This window comes from Camarhynchus parvulus, chromosome 3 (assembly GCF_901933205.1).
Source record: "Camarhynchus parvulus chromosome 3, STF_HiC, whole genome shotgun sequence".
In the NCBI taxonomy this organism is placed as follows: domain Eukaryota; kingdom Metazoa; phylum Chordata; class Aves; order Passeriformes; family Thraupidae; genus Camarhynchus; species Camarhynchus parvulus.
This window is the reverse complement of record NC_044573.1, coordinates 98,111,851-98,133,882: the sequence shown is the minus strand read 5'-3', so window position 1 is coordinate 98,133,882 and position 22,032 is coordinate 98,111,851. Positions and strand designations below refer to the sequence as shown.

General features: G+C 36.8%; 1 protein-coding gene across 2 annotated transcripts in view; it reads right to left on the bottom strand.

The window, feature by feature from the left end:
* Positions 1 to 22,032, bottom strand: part of LGSN (lengsin, lens protein with glutamine synthetase domain) — a 59,268-nt gene that overhangs the window by 4,277 nt on the left and 32,959 nt on the right. The window contains exons 1-2 of one of the 2 annotated variants that reach the window (XM_030946423.1): positions 16,774 to 16,803; positions 8,909 to 9,905 (exon numbers count right to left, since the gene is read on the bottom strand). In XM_030946423.1, the coding sequence (XP_030802283.1) occupies positions 8,909 to 9,905; positions 16,774 to 16,803 (1,027 nt within the window). Of the gene's footprint in view, positions 1 to 8,908; positions 9,906 to 16,773; positions 16,804 to 22,032 lie in introns of those variants that run through there. The other variant, XM_030946422.1, reaches the window with a different exon arrangement.

The window sequence follows — 22,032 nt, the reverse complement described above, 5'->3', positions numbered from 1 at the left end:
AGAGTTAAGTAATAACAGTGCTTCCTGAGGAATGGCAGCTGAAAGCACAGAACAATATTTAAGTAAATATGAGAATACAGTAAAAATTGAACAGAAGGAAAATAATTTTATCACATTCACTTCTCTTCATGACATCTTTCTCTTTGGTATGGCTCTATATTCCTTATGGAATAGCCTTTTCATCCCAAATGTCTTCTATAAGCACTGGGGGAATATGGCCTTTAAAAGGTGAGTATTAAATAAGGAAGTCCTGCTTAAATGTTTTGTGCAACACTCACTCTGCTGTAGGTGCTGCCAAAACACAAGAGCAAGCAGGGAGGACTGGCCTTGCCCTGCCTATGCCACCAAGTTATTTGAATACCACTTCAGTCATCCTGTCATGTTGTTTTACAACATATAGTTTTACTGGCATTTACCAGATTTGACTTTTTTTATGAACATGACCAATATTTAGAAGTTTATTAAGATGTATAAATTATGGCTGTTTAATAGTTTAACAGAACTTTAAAAGATTCTGAAAATCTTCCTAAAGTTTATATCAAGAGAAGTTTTTTTACCTCCAAGGACACAACCTGAGGCTTTTACCTTTAGAGCAATGCTCAATGCCTTATTTTATACATGTTTAATTTCCTTGGCAAAGATGGTAAACATTTCCTGTCAACAACCTGTCACACCGAGATTTTTATGTCTTTGTAGTGTTCAAAGTAATGTTCAAAGTAAGGATTGGTTGACATCAGTCAACTTTTAATTTAAAATTTGCAAATATTTCTCTAAAATGTCCTGAAATGTTGTCTGTCAAATTTTCATCTACTGAACAAATATTTTTCAGATAAAAATATAGAAATCATGAAAAAAAAGCAACTTTAATTCTGATCCAATTAATTCTTTAAAACAGTATTCCTGAGAGATATAGATTCTATTAATCAGTATCTAAGAAAAACATGTATAATGTTGTATTATTGATGCATAAATTCATTTTAAAAGTACAGCTACAAATATATTTAATTTAAATATCTGCCAATGGCAGATGATTTTCCAAATTTTATATACGTGTGTCTTCAAGCTAAAGTTCTTTAAATAAATACATAATTCCATATGTGAACAAACATTTACAGAAAATTCATAAACATACATTTTTTCTAAAGAATACTAAGAAAGAAAAAATTAGTAACTAAAGGAGCAAGAATTTGTCTTCTCCAGTTAGACTTTTACAATCAAAGATATTTTTAAATTATGAGAATAAATTGTATATATTGGTCTGGTATTAGTCTAGAATTAATCTATATACCCATGTAGACACCCTGCTATTCAAAAGACACTTATTCATCGACAAGAGCTTTTTCCAAAATCTTTTAGAATCAACAGAAACAGTCATGCAGCTTTCGCACACTTTTTAGAGTTCATCTTTTATATAATTTTCAGATTAGCTTTCTCATTGAAATAATGTTTCTGTAAATTGTAAGATAGATTAAAATGTCATCTCTGATTGATTTTGGAAATATGTGAGGGGATTTGTTTCTTAAGTAATAATTAGTGAATAACTACTAGCTGCTCACTTTTCCACTGCATAGGACCCAAAATATATTTTCTTGGTAGACACTAAATAAATCACTGTCAAACTACATCCATGATTCCAACAATTATTAAAGATTGGAAAAGCATAGTAGGGAACTCAATACTCTGTCTTTACTCAGTTCATATGGTCACTATCCGGAGCATTAGCTACTAGAGGTAAAGTAGCTAATACATATTTGACAGGCGTAGCTGATTTAGAATCACAGTCTAAAAGTTTTACATTCTTCTAAGGGAGGGTTCTGTTCACAAGTGTAACTTTTTCTCTAGTTTTCTGAGTGCCTAGAAATAAGGGCATCTTCCTTTTTGTTTCAGAAAATCTTGTTAAAGAAACATGTAACTTCCATGAGATGCTCAAATTTTTGTTCGTGTATTCATTTTTTTAAAAATCAAATAAAAAATCCAAACTGGCCGTCTTTCTTTAAGCAAATCATTAAATATCTACATCAGTTTGGGATGACATAGGAAAGATGTTTGTTTGTCCATGGTTCTGTCTGCATTTCCCAATTAGTTACCACTAAGAAACAATCAGTAATATTCCCATTTCTACTGTAATTAGTACAAAATATCTACAAATACGAACTATCTTCACATATTTTAAACATATTAATTGCACAAAGTTGTTGTTGTTGTTGTTGTTGGTATTATTATTATTGTTATTATTATTATTTTATTATTATTTTTATTTTTATTATTATTAGAGAGTTACCATTCTTAGATTATTAATATTTAAATAATCCAGATTGGTAAGAGCAGCTAAGGCAAATAGTTGACATCAGCTTTCCCTTCTCAGCAACAATAAAGTGACAAAAAGAAGAAAATGCACGTCGCAGATCAATCTCTCATTTTCAACTTGTTCAAGGACATTAAACCACACCACAACTCAAGCAAACAGTTTCTCAGTTCTAGAAGATGCTACTATGTTAGAAATCTAACACAGGATGCTCTGAAATTCTATATTTGGCCCCCTTTCCAAAAACAGATACCTTGTGTTGATGGTACTCACTAGAAATGAGTCCCACAGGGTAATCACACAACTACACTCTTCTAAATCCTATGGAAATTACTGTCAGAACCAGTTTAAATATGTCTGCTCCTCCTTACAGTACTCTGGTTTGTATAGCTAAGAACAGCCAGTTTACTTGTTTTACACAGCATGTTATTTACTGTTCTCACTTTTGCCTTCGAACATTAGCCACCTTTATTTCTCAAACTTTATATGACAGCTTTTCCTACAGCTGAGATAATTCTTATTGCTACTTTTCTATTCCCATCTGTTTTTTTGACATGGTAAGTAGACATGAGTTGCATTCAAATGCTCTATTGATGCAAACAGCGATCAGAAGCATCTTAGGTGGAAAAAATACGCAATTTCCATTTCTTTCTCACCTAAAAAAACATTTCACCAAAACCTCTTAATGATTTGATTTCTGCAGTAAAGCACATAAAAAGTTGTTTCCTACCTTGTATTTTAACTCACCTATGAGACTCTTAACAGGGGAATAAATATGTAAGCTTACCAGAAACTCTCAAAGGATACAAGACAGTAAAAATATTTCCCTGATCTGTTTGACAGTGAACTTTTTATGTTCATTTTTTTCCATTTATTTCTTTGTCTCATGATGGTCTGCTCTATATTTTAAACTTAACTGCAAAGCAGGTTTTTTACTAACATGACCATGGAGAAGCTAGGCTTTTTCTTGAGTTCTCTGGCTAATTTAGAGGCTGTCATATAGCTTAAATCAGCCATGAATGATTCTTCTTAACAGTATGACAACAACATGACACAGCTTCTCAGAGAGGATACATCTTCAAGAGTCAAATGCAAAGTACATTTTTATCTTTCAATAAGTGAGAGATGAAATAAATGACCTATATTTTCTACATCCCAGGATATTTATATAATATCTGCAATGAATGAGAAAATCATCACAGTTGTGTACAAAATTTAGAGGATTTGAAAACAAAATGTGCAGGTGTCTGAAAGAAATTTAAGTTATGAAATACCCAATGTAATTACCTAAGTGATAATTCTAAGATTAAACTACACTGGCCTATCTTTCTTCAAAATCAAAAAGAAAATTTGGATTTATGGAGGAATCATTGAGTAAAGTTGTGTGAACCAAGGCGTGCACTGTTGCAAACTGGGAAGTCCCTACTGGTCTAAAAATATTTGTCCTAATTTAAAAAAATCAGGAGAATCATAGAACAGGTTGGGTTGAAAGAAACCTTAGAGATCATCTAGTTCTGGCGCCAAATCCATGGGCAAGGACACCTTCCACTAGACCAGGTTGTTCAAATCTCCATCCAATCTGGCCTTGAACACTTCCAGGATGAGAGACAGCACTATGCTTAATGGGAAGCAAGGTTAATTAGGGAAGAGACTTTGTACAATATTGAAGGTAAGGACTAAACTTTTCATTAATATGTTATAGAAGGAGAAGCAGCTGGCAACCATAGCAAGCAAAGAATGCCTTGCCCTTACATTAGGTCCAATCTAACAATTTTTGCAACCTTTAACTATTACTGTAAAGAAAGCAAGCATCTCCATTGGGTGGGAAGAATTACTGTCAGAATACACCTCTTTCTCACAGAATCATGCCATGACTAGCTTACAACAAATACCAGAGACAGACGAGTTGAATCTCAGCTGAAAGAGGACAAAATAGATCAGAAGGACTGGATGGAAGTCCTGTCTGAGCATTTTTCTTTCACATAGATTAAGAGGAAAGATGGGAAATCATGCAGAGTCATAGAGGAGGATGATTTCATCTATTAGTATGGAAGATAAAAGACTGAAGAGTTTTTGGTTCTTTTGGTTTGTTCTTAGAGTTCATTAGGTAAAAAAGAAATGGTCAGTTGTATACAGCTTAGTTTGTAAAGAAAAGGAAAGAAAAAGAAAAAATATTTAATTTTTTTCAACAGAAAATAAGGGCAAGCAAGGGGGTTTAGAAAGGAGCTGAGCTTCAGCCCTGCTATGCTCCAACTCTGTTCAAAATGTAGAAAAGAGAGAAAAATTTTGTTGAGCCACAGAAAAGGCATGAGGAAAGAACATGAAGGAACAGTTTATCTTTGGTTCTTCACTTTAGGAGAATTGCAAGAATGGCACAGATTGTGTCACATACAAAGTGGAAAAGGGTACCAAGTGAAAAAGACAGTCCTAAGTCCCGAAGTAAGACAGTGTTATGCTGCAGGAATTACAGCAGAGGCAGTGACTATGAAGTGACCTCTTATATTCCCTGATTGTTCACCTGCAGCTCCCAAAGAGTCCCCATTTCTATTTCCTTGTGACTGACTGGTTTTGCTGAGCAGAATCAGTGGGGGCACACGTCTCCTCTGGGTGAGAACAGAGGACAGTGAAACCACATGAGGAGTTGAAATTTGGTTCAGACTGTGTGAGCAAATTTTTGTATGTCAAAAGAGAAAAGCCTAGGCTATTTCTTTGCTGAAGGATTCATAATTCTGTCCCTAAATATTAGGTAGCATAATTTGTTAATGCCTCATTATTAAAAATAAGAGCTTTGAACAAGTCAAAAGTAAGAATATGAGGTTAATATTGTAATAGAAAACAAGATTTCTTGTAGGACTGATGAAATCCACTTCTAAGTATGAAATACAGCCTGCTAATATCTTCTTGATATGTTTTTCTTTAAAAAACCAAGTTAACAAAGGAACTTAGTGTTTGGGGTCAGCATGTGATTCTTGAAACATTCAGACTTTCTTGTGCACTTGAAATTTCAACAGTCTCTAGGTAGCTATTGGTGCCTGCAGCCATAGCTGAAACATATTTTCTTTCTTCAGTTTCCTCTCAAGCAGTTCTTGGCCTCATGTTGGTCATATTTACATGGCCATGTGCGACATATACTCAAGAATACGAGTGCTGTTGAGAGGACCTGCTTTGGGAGCTGTCCTGGATGCCCAGCTCTGCAGTCTGCACTGAGTAGATTTTAAAACATTTTTTATCCTGGCTACCTACCAAGACACACAAAGCAAATTTGAAGCCTCAGATGAGAGACTTATTCCAGTGCTTTGCTCACCTACAGCTACCTGGGAGTGATGTAGCTTCCTAAGGTCCAGAAGAGCAATTTCTCCTCAGCCTGTGCGATGTCACCAGGCTCAGCTGATCCTTCGGCCCACACAGAGTGCCTGTGGCTGCTGAGGCCACCCTCAGTCCCTGGCTCTGGGAGCCCACATGCCCCTGTGTCGTGTGGGGATGATACACCAAGAGTCTTGGGCATCATGATCCTTGGGGGCTTCATACTGCTTGAATAAAGTTATTTCCTCTGGCCTCCTCTCTGGCCGCTGTAGAATTAATATTCTAATGTAGCAGCACACAGAGCAGCACGTGGTAACATTTCAGTTCAGAGAGGTCAGTACTCACCTACCCTATGTGCTATACACACTATACATACAGCACATGCATGAATTCATCCTGTGTGCATGTACTACCATGAACGGTTATTTAATACTACATGCATCTTTTACTGTTATTCTTATCCTTCACTGTTTGGAATCATCCCTCTTTGTCTCCCAAGAAAGCAGGCATTGAACAGCTTAAGAAGCACCTGGTAATTGATGACTACATACCAACTTGCAGAAATTCATATCATTATCAGATATAGACACTTCAGCAAATAAAATTCCTAAATTCAGGTTAGTGCTGGCAGTATATTCACCTAATTAGCTGCATGTGTTAGTTTCTACCTTTCTTTTTTCCCGTCTAGCTTTAGATTGAGTTTTAGCTTTAGCTTCAGCTCCAGTTCCTCTGACATTGTTCAAGTAACATTTTTCTTACTAACCTAAGTATCTTACATGTCTGCTTCTTTCCTTTTATTTCTTCCCATGCCCAAGTACTTTTTTTACAAAAGATATGACAAGAAATGGACAAAATGCAGATCAGAATTTTGGAAAAAATATACGGATTTATAATTCTAGAGAGATGTTAGCCATGTAACTAACATGCCTGTGTATAAATCCTCTGATGTACTCTGAATCACTGATGCCCAGCTACATGTTTTAACCTTTCTACTGCTGATCTCTAGAGATTGTCCCTTAACTCTGTACTTTTATAACAATAAAGTACATTTCTGTTTTGGCCATAGCTCAACACTGAGTAAATCTGAAATATAACTTGTAATTTTTCCAAATATTTGGGATGAAGTCTTCTGATTTGAGCAAGTTCAAATATTTGAAAACTTGCAAATGATTGGAGATTGTATTTCAGATCTACTCAAAGTCAAGATGTCTTTAGATCCAATACTTCAGGCACTTTGGTAACTGAAATATTAACATAATGTTTTAGTCCAAAAGAAATGAAAATATTTAGGATTTGGTCTTATCAATCAATATATTACCACAGGCAACAATGAACTATTGTTTATGCAAATGCTCATTAAGCAGTGCAGAAATTTATCTAGAGCTTTCTTTTCTTCAGTTAAGTTACTGAATGTATTCAATGGAAATTAAATCTTGAACACATACAGTTCTTATTAAGTAGAAATTATTTCTGTGCATTCCATTAACGAGTTGAAATGCACAGTGAGGCCTACCACTTGTTTGGTCAAAGCCAAATGGAATCCAAACCTCATGAGATTCCAAAATATTTGATATTGAATACTTCTCTGATGAGACATAGCAGTTTTCTCCCAGCTCCCCTCAAAGTTACTTCTCACCTGTAGGTCTCTTGCAGCCATCACTACCACCAGTCATACAGGGCAGGGTTAATCCCAGGCAGCTTTAGGCATCTCAGACAAATGACCCAAACTAATCATCATGGGGCTTCTTCTCCGCTGAGTGAAAATATACACCCACCTTCAGAGATCAGTTTTTCATCCACCTCTAATACGTCCCTGAAGACAAAACGCCTCTCTTTACTGACTAGGTAATAAACTTGGATTAGCTACTTCAAGTTGAGTTACAACTGGCTTGAAATCTCCCTGTGGAATCTACAACTAATCTCATCAGTTCTCTCTACCTTGTAAGTGGTGTTTTGACAAAGAATAATTAGTCCTATGTTTTAAAATATACTTGCTGGTTTTGCAGACTGTGAGAACACAGTATTGTTTAAATTTTGATAATGAATTTTGCTAGCCTTTAACAATGTGAAAAAGAAAGGGAACAGCATCAAGCACAGGCTGAGAAATGATCCTCTAAACTTTTTATTCTAATAGACATGAATAGAGAGTGGTTCAAGTGTGAAGTATCTTCTCACAGCTTTGTATTTCTCATGCAGTGCCTTGAGTAAACACTGATACTGTTCATGGATTTCTTTTTCAGACTTGTTCAAAGTGGGTAATTCAAAATGTCTGCCAAGAAATCCTGCTGCAGCTGATAACAATAGACAGGTTCAAATTGTCTGTTTTCAGAATATCTATAGTAGGGTTTCTATCCATCTGCCAGGAGACTTGAAAAAAGAGGATAAATTAATACTATTATAAATATTTCATTGCTATTATTATATTTTCTTATATAGTTAATGATGGATAAAGTATTTTATCGATGAAGAGATTCATATTTCTTGTATTAGTAAGGCAAGTCAAAAGGCAAGATATCTGTCCTGGAAAGCTGATAATGTGATCTTGTACTGATGCTCAAGGAAATGTATTCATCTCATATTCATACAACTGACAAACCGATGTTTTTGTGCTTCCTGGAAACAGAACAACAAACTGCTCAAACCCATTACATTATCACAGCTAATAATAGTTTTCAGTTTGCTGATCCATCTAGCCCAGAGCTTTTACAAAGAAATCACAGCCTATTAGTAGCAATTAATTGTCTCTACAAACACTTCCAAAATGGACTTACTGAACAGCATGAAAATAAGTGGAAGTTTTCTCTGCCTCATTTGCTTTTCTTCCCCTATAATTTGCAAGAGATGTTTTTGTGTTCCAGTCCTCTCACAAGACAAATAATTGAAAACACCATTCCTACACTGGAACAATTTCTACTGCTGGAAATGTTTTTTAAAAAAATAAACTTTAAGAAGTGCAGAGGCCATCAGAGCTTTGCAGTATGTAGCAGAATTTTGGGAAATGCTGCCTTCACTCAGTTTAAATGAGGAAATATTTTAGTTTTAGTGAAAAAGACATGATCACTTGTGCGTGAAAGTTTTTGGCAGGTAGTTGGGCTTTATAAATACCTTGCTTAAAAAAAAATAGGAAAAGCAGCATAGATGTAGAGCACAATATCCAATCCATCCTGATCACACAGAAACCACAGGTGTCAGTACTCTCATGCACTAGCTCCGACTTAAATTTGTAGTTTAGCAAAACACCACAAAACAACAGGAGCATTTTCTTTAAGGGGAGAGCAGGTGATGTTTAAGTACCCTTACCGTCGAGGCATGTGGAGGAGTCAAACTGCACCTCAGGAGCTGTGCTGTCTGCAGGTGTAGGAGCTGCTGGAAGTCCCAGAATAAGGTGATCCACATCGCTTCCCACTGGCTGCTGCTGATCAGAGCCAGCAGAGCTGAGGACCAGGACGGTTTTGCTCTGCTGCCCCATTCCCTCCTTGTGGAAGCTGAGATACTTTTGTTTTTCCTCTCCAAAATGGGGACTAAAAGTCTCAAAGGGCCGGCCCTGCTTGTCAGCTGTTTTCTCCTGGGGCTTCAAATTTTTCTGAGCAAAAGTGCCGCCTGTCTTGCCACAGAAATTGGGCCCATGAGAAGGCAGATGACCTTCACTCAGCAGGTTTTTCAACTCTTGTAGACTTCGTTTAGAAATGCCAGGTGCCCCCTTGAAGACCTCTCCAGTTCGGCTCCCTGGCATGGATGTGGCACTTCCCAGGGAGCCCATCTTTGTCATGTGAAACTTGACAATGTTTTCTTCCATCCCACCCCGTTCTTCTGGCTTATCCCCTGCCTGCTCACTGTGCTTCTCCCTCCACGCTGCCTCCGTGAAGCCACCTTTCTCTGCACCCCTCACAGGCTGCACACTTGTGGGCAGCTTCATCTGGGCTGCTGTATCTGTTTCCTCATGCATTTTTCGTAATACTCTTTTCCCAGTATCAGCATATTCCTGGGTTTCTCGTGTTTCTCCACACCTGTCTTCTTTATCATCGCTGCCAGAGTTGGAATTGTCATGACCTCCTCTGTCCTTTTGTGCTGCAGGAAAGGTAGTGGGGTTTTGGAGACACTGCTCTGATGGCAGCTCTGAGCAACCAGTGGTTCCTTTAAGTGGACAAGGATCTGGGACCTTTGAGGTGCGGGACAGCTCCATCTTCTCATTTTCTAGAGGAGGAACATACTTTGTAGGACCTTTGATTCCCTTTTTCTTTCTGAAACCACATATATTGTTGCCATCAACTTCATCATTGTCACTTTCAGATGTGTTCTGTAACCAGCAATAAAATATACACCAAACAACATGCATGAATGACACAAACATGGCAATGGAGCACTACCACCTGCTGCATTCACCTTGTAGTACTTCCACTACTTCTTGATGATGGAAGTCTCAAAAGTGAACACTTTTTTTGATCTTTAAAATATATCACAGAATTCTTTTTCTTATGTTTTACAACAAAATTACAGAGAACACCATAATACTGCTCTTAGGCAGATTTAGTAGATTATAATAGAAGACATACTACGTTGTGTGACATCATTTACCAAATGTGTCCTTCAAAGTTGAAAAAATGTATTTTAGTACTTACAATTAAGTATATTCCTGGTCATATTAAAAGTATTTGTATTTATAAAGGAAATTTATTGCCCTGAAACCAGAACACTGGCAATTCTTATGAGTGTGAGGATTGAAACCTGAAAATAAGCAGCTTTTAAATTAATTTCAGGACGTAATTTGGACAAACAACTGAACTTTCAGAACAGTGTTTAAAAGAAAAAACTCATATTCGGATGTTTAAATAGGAAAGAACCCAATGTTTACCTTTATATATGACACTGATAAAGCTTATATTGTAGTGGTGGGAACAGATTTTAAAATGGATGCAAACCTGTGGAAAAAGTGGAAAAAGGAGCTACAAAAAGTAATGTGTTTGCATTATCCCCAGATATATCAAGTATCTGGATCACCATCTCTCCTAAGTATCCTGATCTTATCTCAAGTGTGATTAATTTGATGGTGACAGGGAAAGGGACAGGAAATCAAAACCAGACACTTTCAAATTTAAAAAAATAGCACAGATTTCAATATTGTGAGTGATTAATTGTCACAATAGTGATTGAATTCTTCATCTCACGACGTCTTAAAAAAGACTCCCTAATTTAGTTTAACCAAAATCACTGCATATCCAATCACAAACTGTTATATTACTAATGAATACCTACTCAAGTATGTATTTAAGAGATATGAACACTTCTTGGCTTGCTTGGATTGGACTGGAATTAGCACCAGTAAAAACACTGGGAAATCAAGGGATATCCTCAGAATGAGACCATTCTTTACCTTTTCCACAAAGGAATAATCTGCACTCTCTCCAATTTCTGGATTTCCAGAAGAAGGGATCTGCACAAAAGCAAAGTGAATGCCAGCCTGGGTAAGGTAAAAGTGGATTTCTTTTGGAAGACAAAGGCATGTAGAAGGAAAGGCGGAAGCATCCAGTGTGCATATGGAATGAAGCAGCATGGCCTGCATGAAGTTCATTAGGAACTCCCCTTTTTTACAATTTTCTCACCATACTATTTTCAATCATTTTGTAATCAAAAGAGGTTCACGGCTTCTCTCCTAAAGAAGAGCTCACAGGAATGTTTCCTCCCTCTCTCCCGCCTCTCCCAGTTTGCCATGACAGGCTGTATGTCCAGCTGCTTTGGAGCTCACTGGGACTCTGCTGTTGGTGTGGCAGGCAGCTGGCCAGCAGCTCTGTGGGGAGGATAAACCCCTGGCTCCCACGCACATATCCTGGCAGGGACATGCCTGTGATGCCCACTTGCAATCAAACACAGTCACTGGTGCATTCACAACAGAAATCCTTTCCTACTCCAGTTTTAACACTCTGTGTTAATGAACTCATTTCTTCATCCAAGGGCTTTGATTTATTCCCATTACACACCCTATAACACCCCATAAAATAATTCTGGGTGTTTGCTGCCTTCACATTTGCCCATGCAGAATAGATCTAATTCTTACAGCTCTGTATCATTATGGAATAGAAACACAATAAAAAGGACTTTTTTGAAAAGAAAAGTGGACAAAACCAGATTGTAATTCAGAATTATAATTTTAATACTTTCCTTAGTAATACAAAAAGGGAATGAGGCTGGGGGAGAAGCAGTAGTGGTGGAGGAACTGGGGTCTGCCAAATGGAAAAACACAGGTCTTAAAATAAAACATTCATCATATTTAATTTCTAAACATGTAACATTATTTTTTGAGAGAAAGTAGACAAGAGTTCCAGCTATGAAAGCTATAGTCATTTTAAAAAATTATATTATCATTAATTTATGACAAATATTTGCATTAATATCTTTTGTGGCAGAGGCTGCTATCATCAAAATATCTTGATCTACAATTTATGGGGTTTTCAGAATTCTTTTGTTTCCTTTGAGTAACTCAAAACCAGTAACATAATCATAACGCCATATGCATTTCTGCTTTATAATGTATGCTGATAGCTATAGAAAATTTTTTAAATAGATGAAATTTTTGCCTGTTATCCATATTGTAGACCTCTAAAAATATTAGGCAAAATGACTGAAGGAAAGTTGAGCTCATCCTTTTTTATAACATCTCTACTGAAGTCAGGAAAAGGATTGTATAGATGTCAAAAGCAAAATGTCAGAAAACTACTTATTCATATAACTAGCCATTCTAAAGGATTTCACAAACACAAGATACTATTCCCGCACTATAATCCTTACTGAAACAAATTCCTTCTGAATAGACATGAGCAGGAGAAGGACTGATCACTTGTAAGTTTGTAAATGGAAATTTTCTTTTGCAACAGACCACTAATAACTGATGCTTCTATAGTAGTTTGCAAAGGGTTTATTCTCCACGAATAATTAGGATATGGTACTACAGTTTGATTTTAGACCCAAAAGAAATACTGTACTCATTACTCTTAAACAAAAACAGTGATAATTTTTACTTTCAAATAAAGAAAACTCTTACAATTATACAGAGAACAACCTATTAATTACTTTAGGTTCTCAGCACATTGTGCATTTTTGCAGGAAAATGACTCTTAATTTCTAAATAAACTCAGATATTATGGACTTTCATTTAGAAAATGTCATTTTTCATTTCATTTCATTTCATTTCATTTCATTCACAGTATTTTCTGCAGTGAAATAAACATTTCTATATTTGTTGCAAGGTACCACTACAGCATCTCTTCATATTAAAGACAGTCAAATGCATGAGATATAACACAGACTTTGACTTATTTGTCTAGTAATTTATGTGGTGTGTACCATCAGAAAAGGCTTAGTACATGGGTACAGAGAGGAGACCACCCAGGAATAGGACTTATGAATTGTCTGTTTAACTTTTTATTTCTTGAAAGGATTTTTTTTTCTGCAGAAGACAGAGATGGTTAAGTGAAATAGTGCCTTGAAAGAGATACAGTGAGCTAGCTATAAATCATTACTTAATTTAATTGAACCATGTGTCATGCTGTGCTGAGAGGAAAGTAAAACAGTCATGGCATTAATATAGCAAAAATTTTGACTACTTGTAATTTCCTTTCTGAGTGCTCTGAAAGTTTTTGTTGCTCTTCATCAACAGCATTAGGAAATAAGCTACTTTAAAGTTCTTTTACCCAACATTTGTTTCAGCTTGAATTAATTTTTGTTTGCTGATTTTCAAAAACTTGCTTGCACCTTAAGTCAGAGGTCTTGGCTGTTCTGAAATTTGCCTCTCTGTCTTAGCAAGTGAACGCTTGGGCAGCGATTCAAATATTCCTGCCAGAAGAATCAGCTCCAAAATACAAACTGTGTGAGCCACATTGTGTGACAGATCTGAGATTTAGGTTCTAAAGTTTTATCTGATGTTATTTTTCATTGATATTTATTGGTACTTGCCCAAGCTCTGATTTCTGTTAGGTCTACTTGTGCCAGTGCTGAAATTTGTACTGATACATCGATCCCCTCTGCACTGGAGTTTGCACCTGGTAAGGCTTCAGGTAGAGGAGGACCAGTGCAAGTCCTACAAGAGGCAGGAAGAGTAGGCTGGATCACACTTCATTTCCCTTTATGGATAATCTCAACTCATAATAAATAGCAGTTTTACTTGTCTTGACTTTGCGCTGGCTGTGTTGCTCTGAGTACACAAGAGTCTGGATGTCTCTGACTATCAACAGATAAGGGCTACACTTAAGCTTTACAGCAGCATGTTAAGGCACCATGCAGGCAGGAAGAGAAGAGGACAGAGGACAGTAACAGCAGGCAAGTATTTCAGCAGATGATATTGCTTGCTCTACTTAACCAGATTAAGTGCCGTTTCTGGCATGCGACCAGGATTCTACATCTGAGGAACATTCTATATCTTGTGATAACACAGAAAATATAAATCTAAAGCAATTTTTCTTAATCAGTTTGTGTTCATTTTTGGGCTTTGTACAGTTCTGAAGTGAAGCATTAACTACATAATGAAATACAGCACTGCCAAAAGGCAGTTCAACTGTAAACCTACCGAGCTGAGAGCATTGGAAATGTAAAGTATTGCCTTTGGGAGGAATAACAAATACAGACTTCTGTGGTGCATGAAACAGGTGAAAATCCAGGGCAATTCTTGAACTTTTGCCTTAAAATGTTATTATAGGTGACTGAAAATATATCTGTAGTTTTCTATGTGGCAAATTCAGATGCTGCAGAGGCAACCTTCTATTTTTCTCCTACTTTTTGTTTGTGTAGGCATCAATGTCATGACTTCAAGCAAGACTGCAAGCACTATTGTATTTTATAAACCTCTCTCAAAAACATATTGACAAAAAGAGACATGGAAATGAGAAAGATAAACTCTCAGTAAAGCATTTGAAAGGAGGGGAAGAAAGAGAGAAAAGGAGTTAGTTTAAAAGGAGCTCTGAATAACTCTAGATGAAGAGCTGCTGAAGGATTTCTATCAAAGGAAAAGATGAAAGTGGCAAGGTGAAACTCTAGCAGGAGCTTTAGTATACCTAACCAACAAAATAACTCAGTGTTCCTGCTACTGACTACCTAAAAAAGTGATGCAAGCATTCAACAAAAGACAATAGGAACTAAGTCACATTTCTCTTTTTTTATTTCATATCATTAACTGATTGTTAAAAGGTCAACTTGTGATGGTCTTTTTGACTCAGTGCTATAGATTTTTCAAGAATGAAAAGTTATTTTTGCAAAGAACATCTAAATGTCAAAATCTGGTAAGCCTAAGAAGTAGAAAAACGTGGGAAGAAAAGAAAAAATATATAGAGTTTGGTTGGATGAGTTTTCTTATATATGAAAAGTTAATTACTTCACTTAGGTTATTTTTTTTTAATCATATAAAACACTGTTGAAAAACTGAAATTAAATGCTTCCCATCTAAAAAAATGTAAAAATGTTGTTCAGGTCATGCTGACATGGGACGTTATTCTCATTGTTTGAAATTTTTTCTGGTTCTAATTCAAAAGCTAGTTTTTCAGTGTTTTCAAATACTGTCATATTCCAAATGCTGCAGAATTTTTTCTGTCCCACTCTGGCTGTCATGAGGTTACCCTTTACAGTTCTCCCAGTTTGGTACATCAAGTTTATTTAATCTTTTTTGTGTAGTAATGAATTTCAAATACTTGAAGCCAAGTCAGCAGGAGGTGCTGCTTAAGACCTCACACAACAGTATACATAAAGCAAGTAGTTCTGTGTCCAAGTGATTTCCCTGCCCCTTTCCCTGGCAGGAGGAAAGCATTGCCCTGCTGCTTCCCCAGCAACCAGGCAGTGAAGGAGCAGAGGATGCAAGAACAAATTATCTACTGCTTGGAATTAATGGAGCTTCACTGGAGTCACTGGAGCTACAAAGATTTGAACCAGGACAGAATCCGGGCATGGAGTTTTACCGAGGACAACACAGATATTTCCAGGGAGTATCTCCAAGCACAGAGAGGGGGTTTGGCTCTTGGGTGCAGTGCTGAAGCAAGGCATGCGTGCGACGATAAACAGACATTGATTGTTTGTAAGCAACAAACATGAGGATCACATACTTTGTCAAGATATTGCTGTGACTAATTTCTCCCTCAGTGACCTTGTTTGATAAAGAGGTTCTTTGAGAGTGATTTACTGCTACAAAAACCTTGTTGTGAAGGATGTGAAAGTGGCATAAATGTTAGGTACATCTCCTTATTTTGCAGTTTGAGAAGTTGAAGCACAAACTTGCCATAGGTCAAGGGAGATGTGTGGCAATGTGAGGAGCAGAAGGAATCTCCTTCCTTCTTTGAAACTTTTAAATATTCTCAAGAGTATTAATATCCTTCATGAGAAAATTAATGGAGTGAAGTTAGTGAGGTTAGCTCACAATATTGTGCTACTTATTTTCACATCTAACATCTGCCATTGTCTGTTACACCCATTTAAAGCCTTCATACTACACACACAATTATCGAAAAAGCTTCTCAAGGTCATTGATTATCTTGCTGCCTCAAAGCAAGAGTTGTCCTTGTAACAAGATTATTTGCAATTACTTTCCCTTGACTATGTTACCTGCACTGTGTTAAAAAAAATCCCTAAATAAGGCAGAGTCTCAAAATGAATAAGCTCAAAATGAATAATGATCTTTCCTTCACAGCAGTTTGGGACCACGGAAGTATGAATTCAGGACCAGAATCTGCTTTAAAATGCAATTATATAGAAACTAAGCATTTCCATTTGGGTCAGTAGCCTGACTCAAGAGTGTCACTTTCTAATCCAGGTCAGATCCCGATCCACAGATTGTAGTGCTTTCAATTCGGTTAATGAAGTCAAAGCCAATATGTTTCTCCAATAATATTAATAGGATCAGATTTCAGACATCTATTTCTGTTACTTTTGATAAAGCTATAAATGAAATGAATAGGAAGTAAAAATCTCTTGGACTTGCTTCCTAAAGCAAATTGAGTGTTTTCAGCTTAAACAAGAACCCTGTCTTTGACCTCCATTTCCTTCAGAATCAGACCATGCTCAACATACATGCATGAAGAGCCTTGCACATAATCCACAAGGAACAACACACTCACTTGAAACCTTGAGGTAGATGCAAGAAGTATTTTATATCAGTATATCTGCTTGGAAATAATTTATGATCAATCTCTTACCTGCTGACTAAGATCTTCTTTTTTGTTCATGTCCACTTCATTCTAGTTCAGGTCCGTTAGAAATGGCCTAGTAAGAGTCTGGTAGAAAGGTATCCCATATTTATAGGCACAGACACAATGAAGGTTAGTTCAAACAGAATTGCTGTAAAGTTCTTTTCCCAGAAGTCCATGCAGATGATGAACCATGGAGAGCAACCCCAACGAGTCATGGCCAAGAGCACTGCTCTCTGGAACAGCACAGAAGTAGTAAACTGACAGACACACATTATTAAGCTGCCTGCCTGGAGACAAAGACAACTGAGCATAAAACTGGTTTGCTCAACTTTTCTCATCACAAAAGGCTTTTGTCCTGTAACAAGCCATTTCTGTTCTGGAATAGAAACTATTGTTAGGCTCCTTAGAGGTAAAACCTGTACTGGGCATTACAACAGCAGTATGTTTTTGAGGCACATGAACAGGGATTTGAAAGGCACACAACACTGCAAGAACAACATGCAGCACCAGCCAGTTATTCTGGCTTGCATGTTGTAAATTAATAGAGAGGCATCTGGCTGTATTAGAGCTGGAGAGGGGTCATTTTACATTCAATATCTAAAAATATTTCAAGATTAGATAGTTAAGCTTGTCTTTCTTTTTTTTTTCTTTTTATTTTTCAGGTTTAATATGTATTCAAAGGACTGTTTTTAGCTGACGTTTCATTCATTCAAATTCCTTTGGATTTTGGACAACCAAACACTCAATAAATTCAAGTTCAGATTTAATTATGTGAAAACTCAGATTTGGCATTGTTTTAATACTCAAAAAAAAAAAAAAGTTTGTTACCCAAAATAACAACTATGCATTAGGAGCTGTAATTCACAAAAATCTTGGGCATCACCAGTCCAATGCATAAATATAAGTGCCCAAGTCCCAAATTGGGATTCTGAAAATCGTTCCTTTTCTTATAGGCCAGAGATCCTACATTTGTGACTGAATCTATGCAATTTCTGTAACTGCCCCGTTCTGAACTCGTCACAGACCAGAGCAGGCAACAATTGGAAGTTCACTACTATTCAAGAAATGGGCTTATTTATAAGTCTTGACATTTTGCCGGCCAGACTTAAAAAAAAATCAACACCCAGACCATTCAATAGAACCAGGCTCCTACAAGACAGATAGCATGGAAGTCAGCATTTTGCTTTCAGAATAGTTCTTTCAAAAATGTTTGCCTTAGACTTCCATCACACAACAGTAGGCACAATTGCACAGTTCCTTTTCTAGGCAATGTATAGCTGTCATAGACCTACGGTCTGCCATGGCAGAGATGCTTGTGAGCCTGCTAGGATGAGCTATGTCAAAAGGACACTTCTGAGTAGGACCACTCACACCTCTGAGACAGAGGCCAGACAGCAAATATTCTTCTAGCTTCCCATTTTTACAGTTTTGAATGCAAGCAGGAACAACCTCAGTTCTTAATTTAAAAAAGACATACTTCAGGTTAAAAATCTCATTTTTCAGAGGAATAAAAATATTCTTCACAACAACAGTGGTCTAACACTGGCACAAGTTGCCCAGACAGGCTGTGGGATATCCATCCTTAGAGGTATTCAGAGTTTGAGTGTAAAATGCCCTGAATAAACTGAGACAAGTTCTGATTTAAGTGGCAGATCAAGCCTGATAACTACCACAGATGTTATCCAGAATAAATTATTATGTGATTGTACATATGATTAATTTATACATATTTTTAATTAACTTCATTGCATTCTTCCAAGTACAAAACATCTCTGGCACACTTTACATTCTGTTCTACTCTGTTCTACTAAACAGATCCTAAAGACAAGAAAGAGAAACCTCTGCTTTAAACAGTGTAGTTGAGGCACCAATCTTGTGAACATCGTTAGAAAGAAACAATCTTTTCATTAATGTTGAAAGAATCAACTATTTCCATCTCAAGTATGTATTAGGTCCTTTTTAAAAAAGTGTTGGTTTGTTTTGCTCTGTGGATAGAATGTAAGAGGAGAGGGAGGGGGTTCTCTGCCAGGATCTGCCTGCAAGATGCTGCTGGTTTCAGAAAAACTGTGCTGATTGGAGAATCTGAGAACCCAGAAACTGATGGAAGCTTATTTCAGATCTACCACAACACACAGATTACTGCAAAGAGCAGTGTTTGGTCAGTAACACTCATCATCTTCCCACCTTTTGGGAATAAGATAAATCAAGACAAATCACTATTTAATGAGAAAAATACAGGGGTTTATTAAAAAATGGCTTTTATAAATACATTCAGAAAGGCAGTTTCTGTAACTAAGCTTTTGTAAAAACCCTCTTTCAAATGGATATGGGAGTATTCTTCCTAAAACAAACCTCTCTACAGTCTTTTCAAAACAAAGTAAACCCCAAAAAAACTACAGAGGAAGGCATCCTCAGAGGGAGAAGTATTCTGACAATAGAGAAATGAGAAAATAAAGTTAATGGAATCAACTTTATTTTATAGTTATCATTTAATTCTGCATAAGAGACATCATAAGTAGTGAATTCCAAACTCCTGAAAACACGGTTTAGCATTGACCACAGTAAGAAAGGGTGAAAAAGTAGGGAGCAATATTTACTGCTTGATCAGGAACACAGCTGTGAGAAACAGCCATGCCATGCTCATCCACCCCTTGTTTCCTGGCAGACAGATGAGATGGGCTGGAGCAGACCTGCTTCTTAGGCTTGTCCTAAAATGCTTGTCCCATCTTTCATCCCCTCCTCTTTTTCCAGTTCATTAGAGAAGAACCTTCTTCAGTCCTTAAACCCTTCAGGTAGGTGTGAGAGACCTTGAGATTATTTCAATTTTGCATTAGCATAAATGTGCCAAAAATGTTCTTTTTCCAGATATACTGGCTACAAAACAGTTTTTAACATAATTTAAAGTAAACCAAATTTCTCAAGGGCATGTATGGTGCAGACTAATATTTTCATATTCATATATATTCTTTGTGGCATCACAGGAAAGAGAGTCTGAGAAGAACAGCTCAAAAAGGTGTTTTCTGGAGGAGAAACAAAGATTTATACAAAATAATCCCTTTATTTTAGAATGTAGAACTGATATTGTGAGTTTGCATAATTGTATAAATTAAATATACAGGACTTCTACCGCAGTTTATCAAATACCAATACAAAAATCTAGACACTTCAGAACTATAATACAGGACAAATGTCACCAAAGTGGTTACTTAATAATTTAACTACAGATACTTTGTATGCACTATGATGAATAAGTGCTAACGAGAAAGTGCAAACTGCTCATTATCCCATTAGTAGCTCTGCAGCAGCTAAAAAAAGAGAACCAGCTTCTCTGGTGACAGCTACTGTGGTAAACAACTGCCAGCTCAGGGGAGCGATCTGCTGGTGAGTTAGTGGGAGCCTTCAGACAGACTTCAGCGACACTGTGGCTTCAAACTGTTTCTGATTCCAGCTACTTACAAAAGCGTGGGGTTTTTTCATGTATTTAAAAAAAAAATAGAATTATCACTGCTTGTACTCTCCTCCCATTTAATTTGGTTCTCCAAGGGGGAAAATTTCTATATATGAATTAACATCATTTTAAACAGCAAAGAATCAGGCTTTGGAGCTTCCACCAGGAAAATATTTTTTCTCTTAACTAGTGCAGGTTACATTCAGTTGCTAAAAAATGTTTTCTCCTGTTTCAGAAACCTACAGAATAAAGAGACTTTTAAAGCTGTTTAGCATTCTTATAATGTGGAGATTTCCAGACTGGTGCCAACACTACTGTATGGATACACAGGTTACAGTCTGGATACAGTATACAGTAGTTATGGATATACAGGTTACAATGTGTTTTGGCAGACCTATTGCAGGAGTTTTTATAAAAAAGACTCTGGAACTCTCTAGTTTCAAGGCTGGCAAAAGGAGGTGTTCACTAAGTCTCTCCCACATCATCATAAACTTATTAAATTCTGTGCTAATATCTAAAGGCTAGTATTACAAAGCCAAATGCAGAATTCAAACATTGAAATCCCTTCAAGTAAATCTAATCTAATGTATTCCTTCACCAACAGGATACATTTCCTCTTTTACCTCTAACCCTGTGCCTTGCCATCATTACTAAACAACACTGTACTTCAATTCACAGGCCTTTTTCTTTGCATTTTTTTTACAGCTGAAAGACAATTGTAGGCCTCCTCTGCTCTGAAACCAATTGAAGACAAGGAGTAGGAGTTCATTTGTCATATTTGCATTGAGAAGGTAGAAAGGTCAGAATGAGGAAAACTTCATTTACTTCCTCATTTTGGGACCCCTCCCCATGAAAGGGACCACCGACCCATTTCAAGGAATAAACTACACATGCTTAATAGCTTTTGAACTAATTACTATATGAAGCAGGGAATGGGATGTACCAAAGTTATGAATATGCATTTGTATTTTGGGGGTTCAACACTTGTATAGATTAAAGGGCTCTGTAATCACCAGTAAATGGAGGTGTGTATTTGGGAGCTATCCCACATGCTGCCTGGCATCGCAATAAACATACACTTCCTAACTTTAAACTGTTAGAGAGTTTTTGTCTGTCACAGTTGGATATTGGTACTAGATCAATATCCGTATTTTTTTAATAAATCATAAGAGCCTTTTGACATTATACCTACCAACCCCATTTTAGCAGAAGGTTGGAGAAAATTCATGGCATCTTATGGCCTTTGTTCACAGGCCTTGCACACCCTCCAGGTAAACACAGCACAATGTCCATCACACACCTCAATCACTTCCATTTTTCCAGGATTACCTCTGCTTGATGGAAAAAGAGGAAAAAAATGTCACTTAATAGACTTGGCCTTTTACTTAGACTTAAGATGAGAGTTCAGATGTGCTTCCACACAACTTCCAAATTGTCCCACTTTAAAGTAGATGGCCAGCTGCCATTAAAGTGTATTAACACTACCGTGAGAGGTGCTCCATGGCAAGGCATGGACTTAGGCATGGATATCCAGTGTCTCTAAGTGGTGTCCTCAAACAAATGGAAATAAGTAAGAATGTTTACTGTCTCTTAAGGGAAATAAAAATTAAAAAGAAACCTTTCATATATTCTGGAACATATTTCTGCTAAATGTTTTTTTCTTTGACATATTTCAACCCTTTGTAACAGTGTTCCAGGTGACTGTAGTCCTATTTCCATGCTGTTAACTTGCCATCACAGTTGAAAATCTCATTAGAAAGAAAAAGTAAAGGGAGAAACATTCCTCAAGTACAACAGGATCAGACTGACCCAACCTC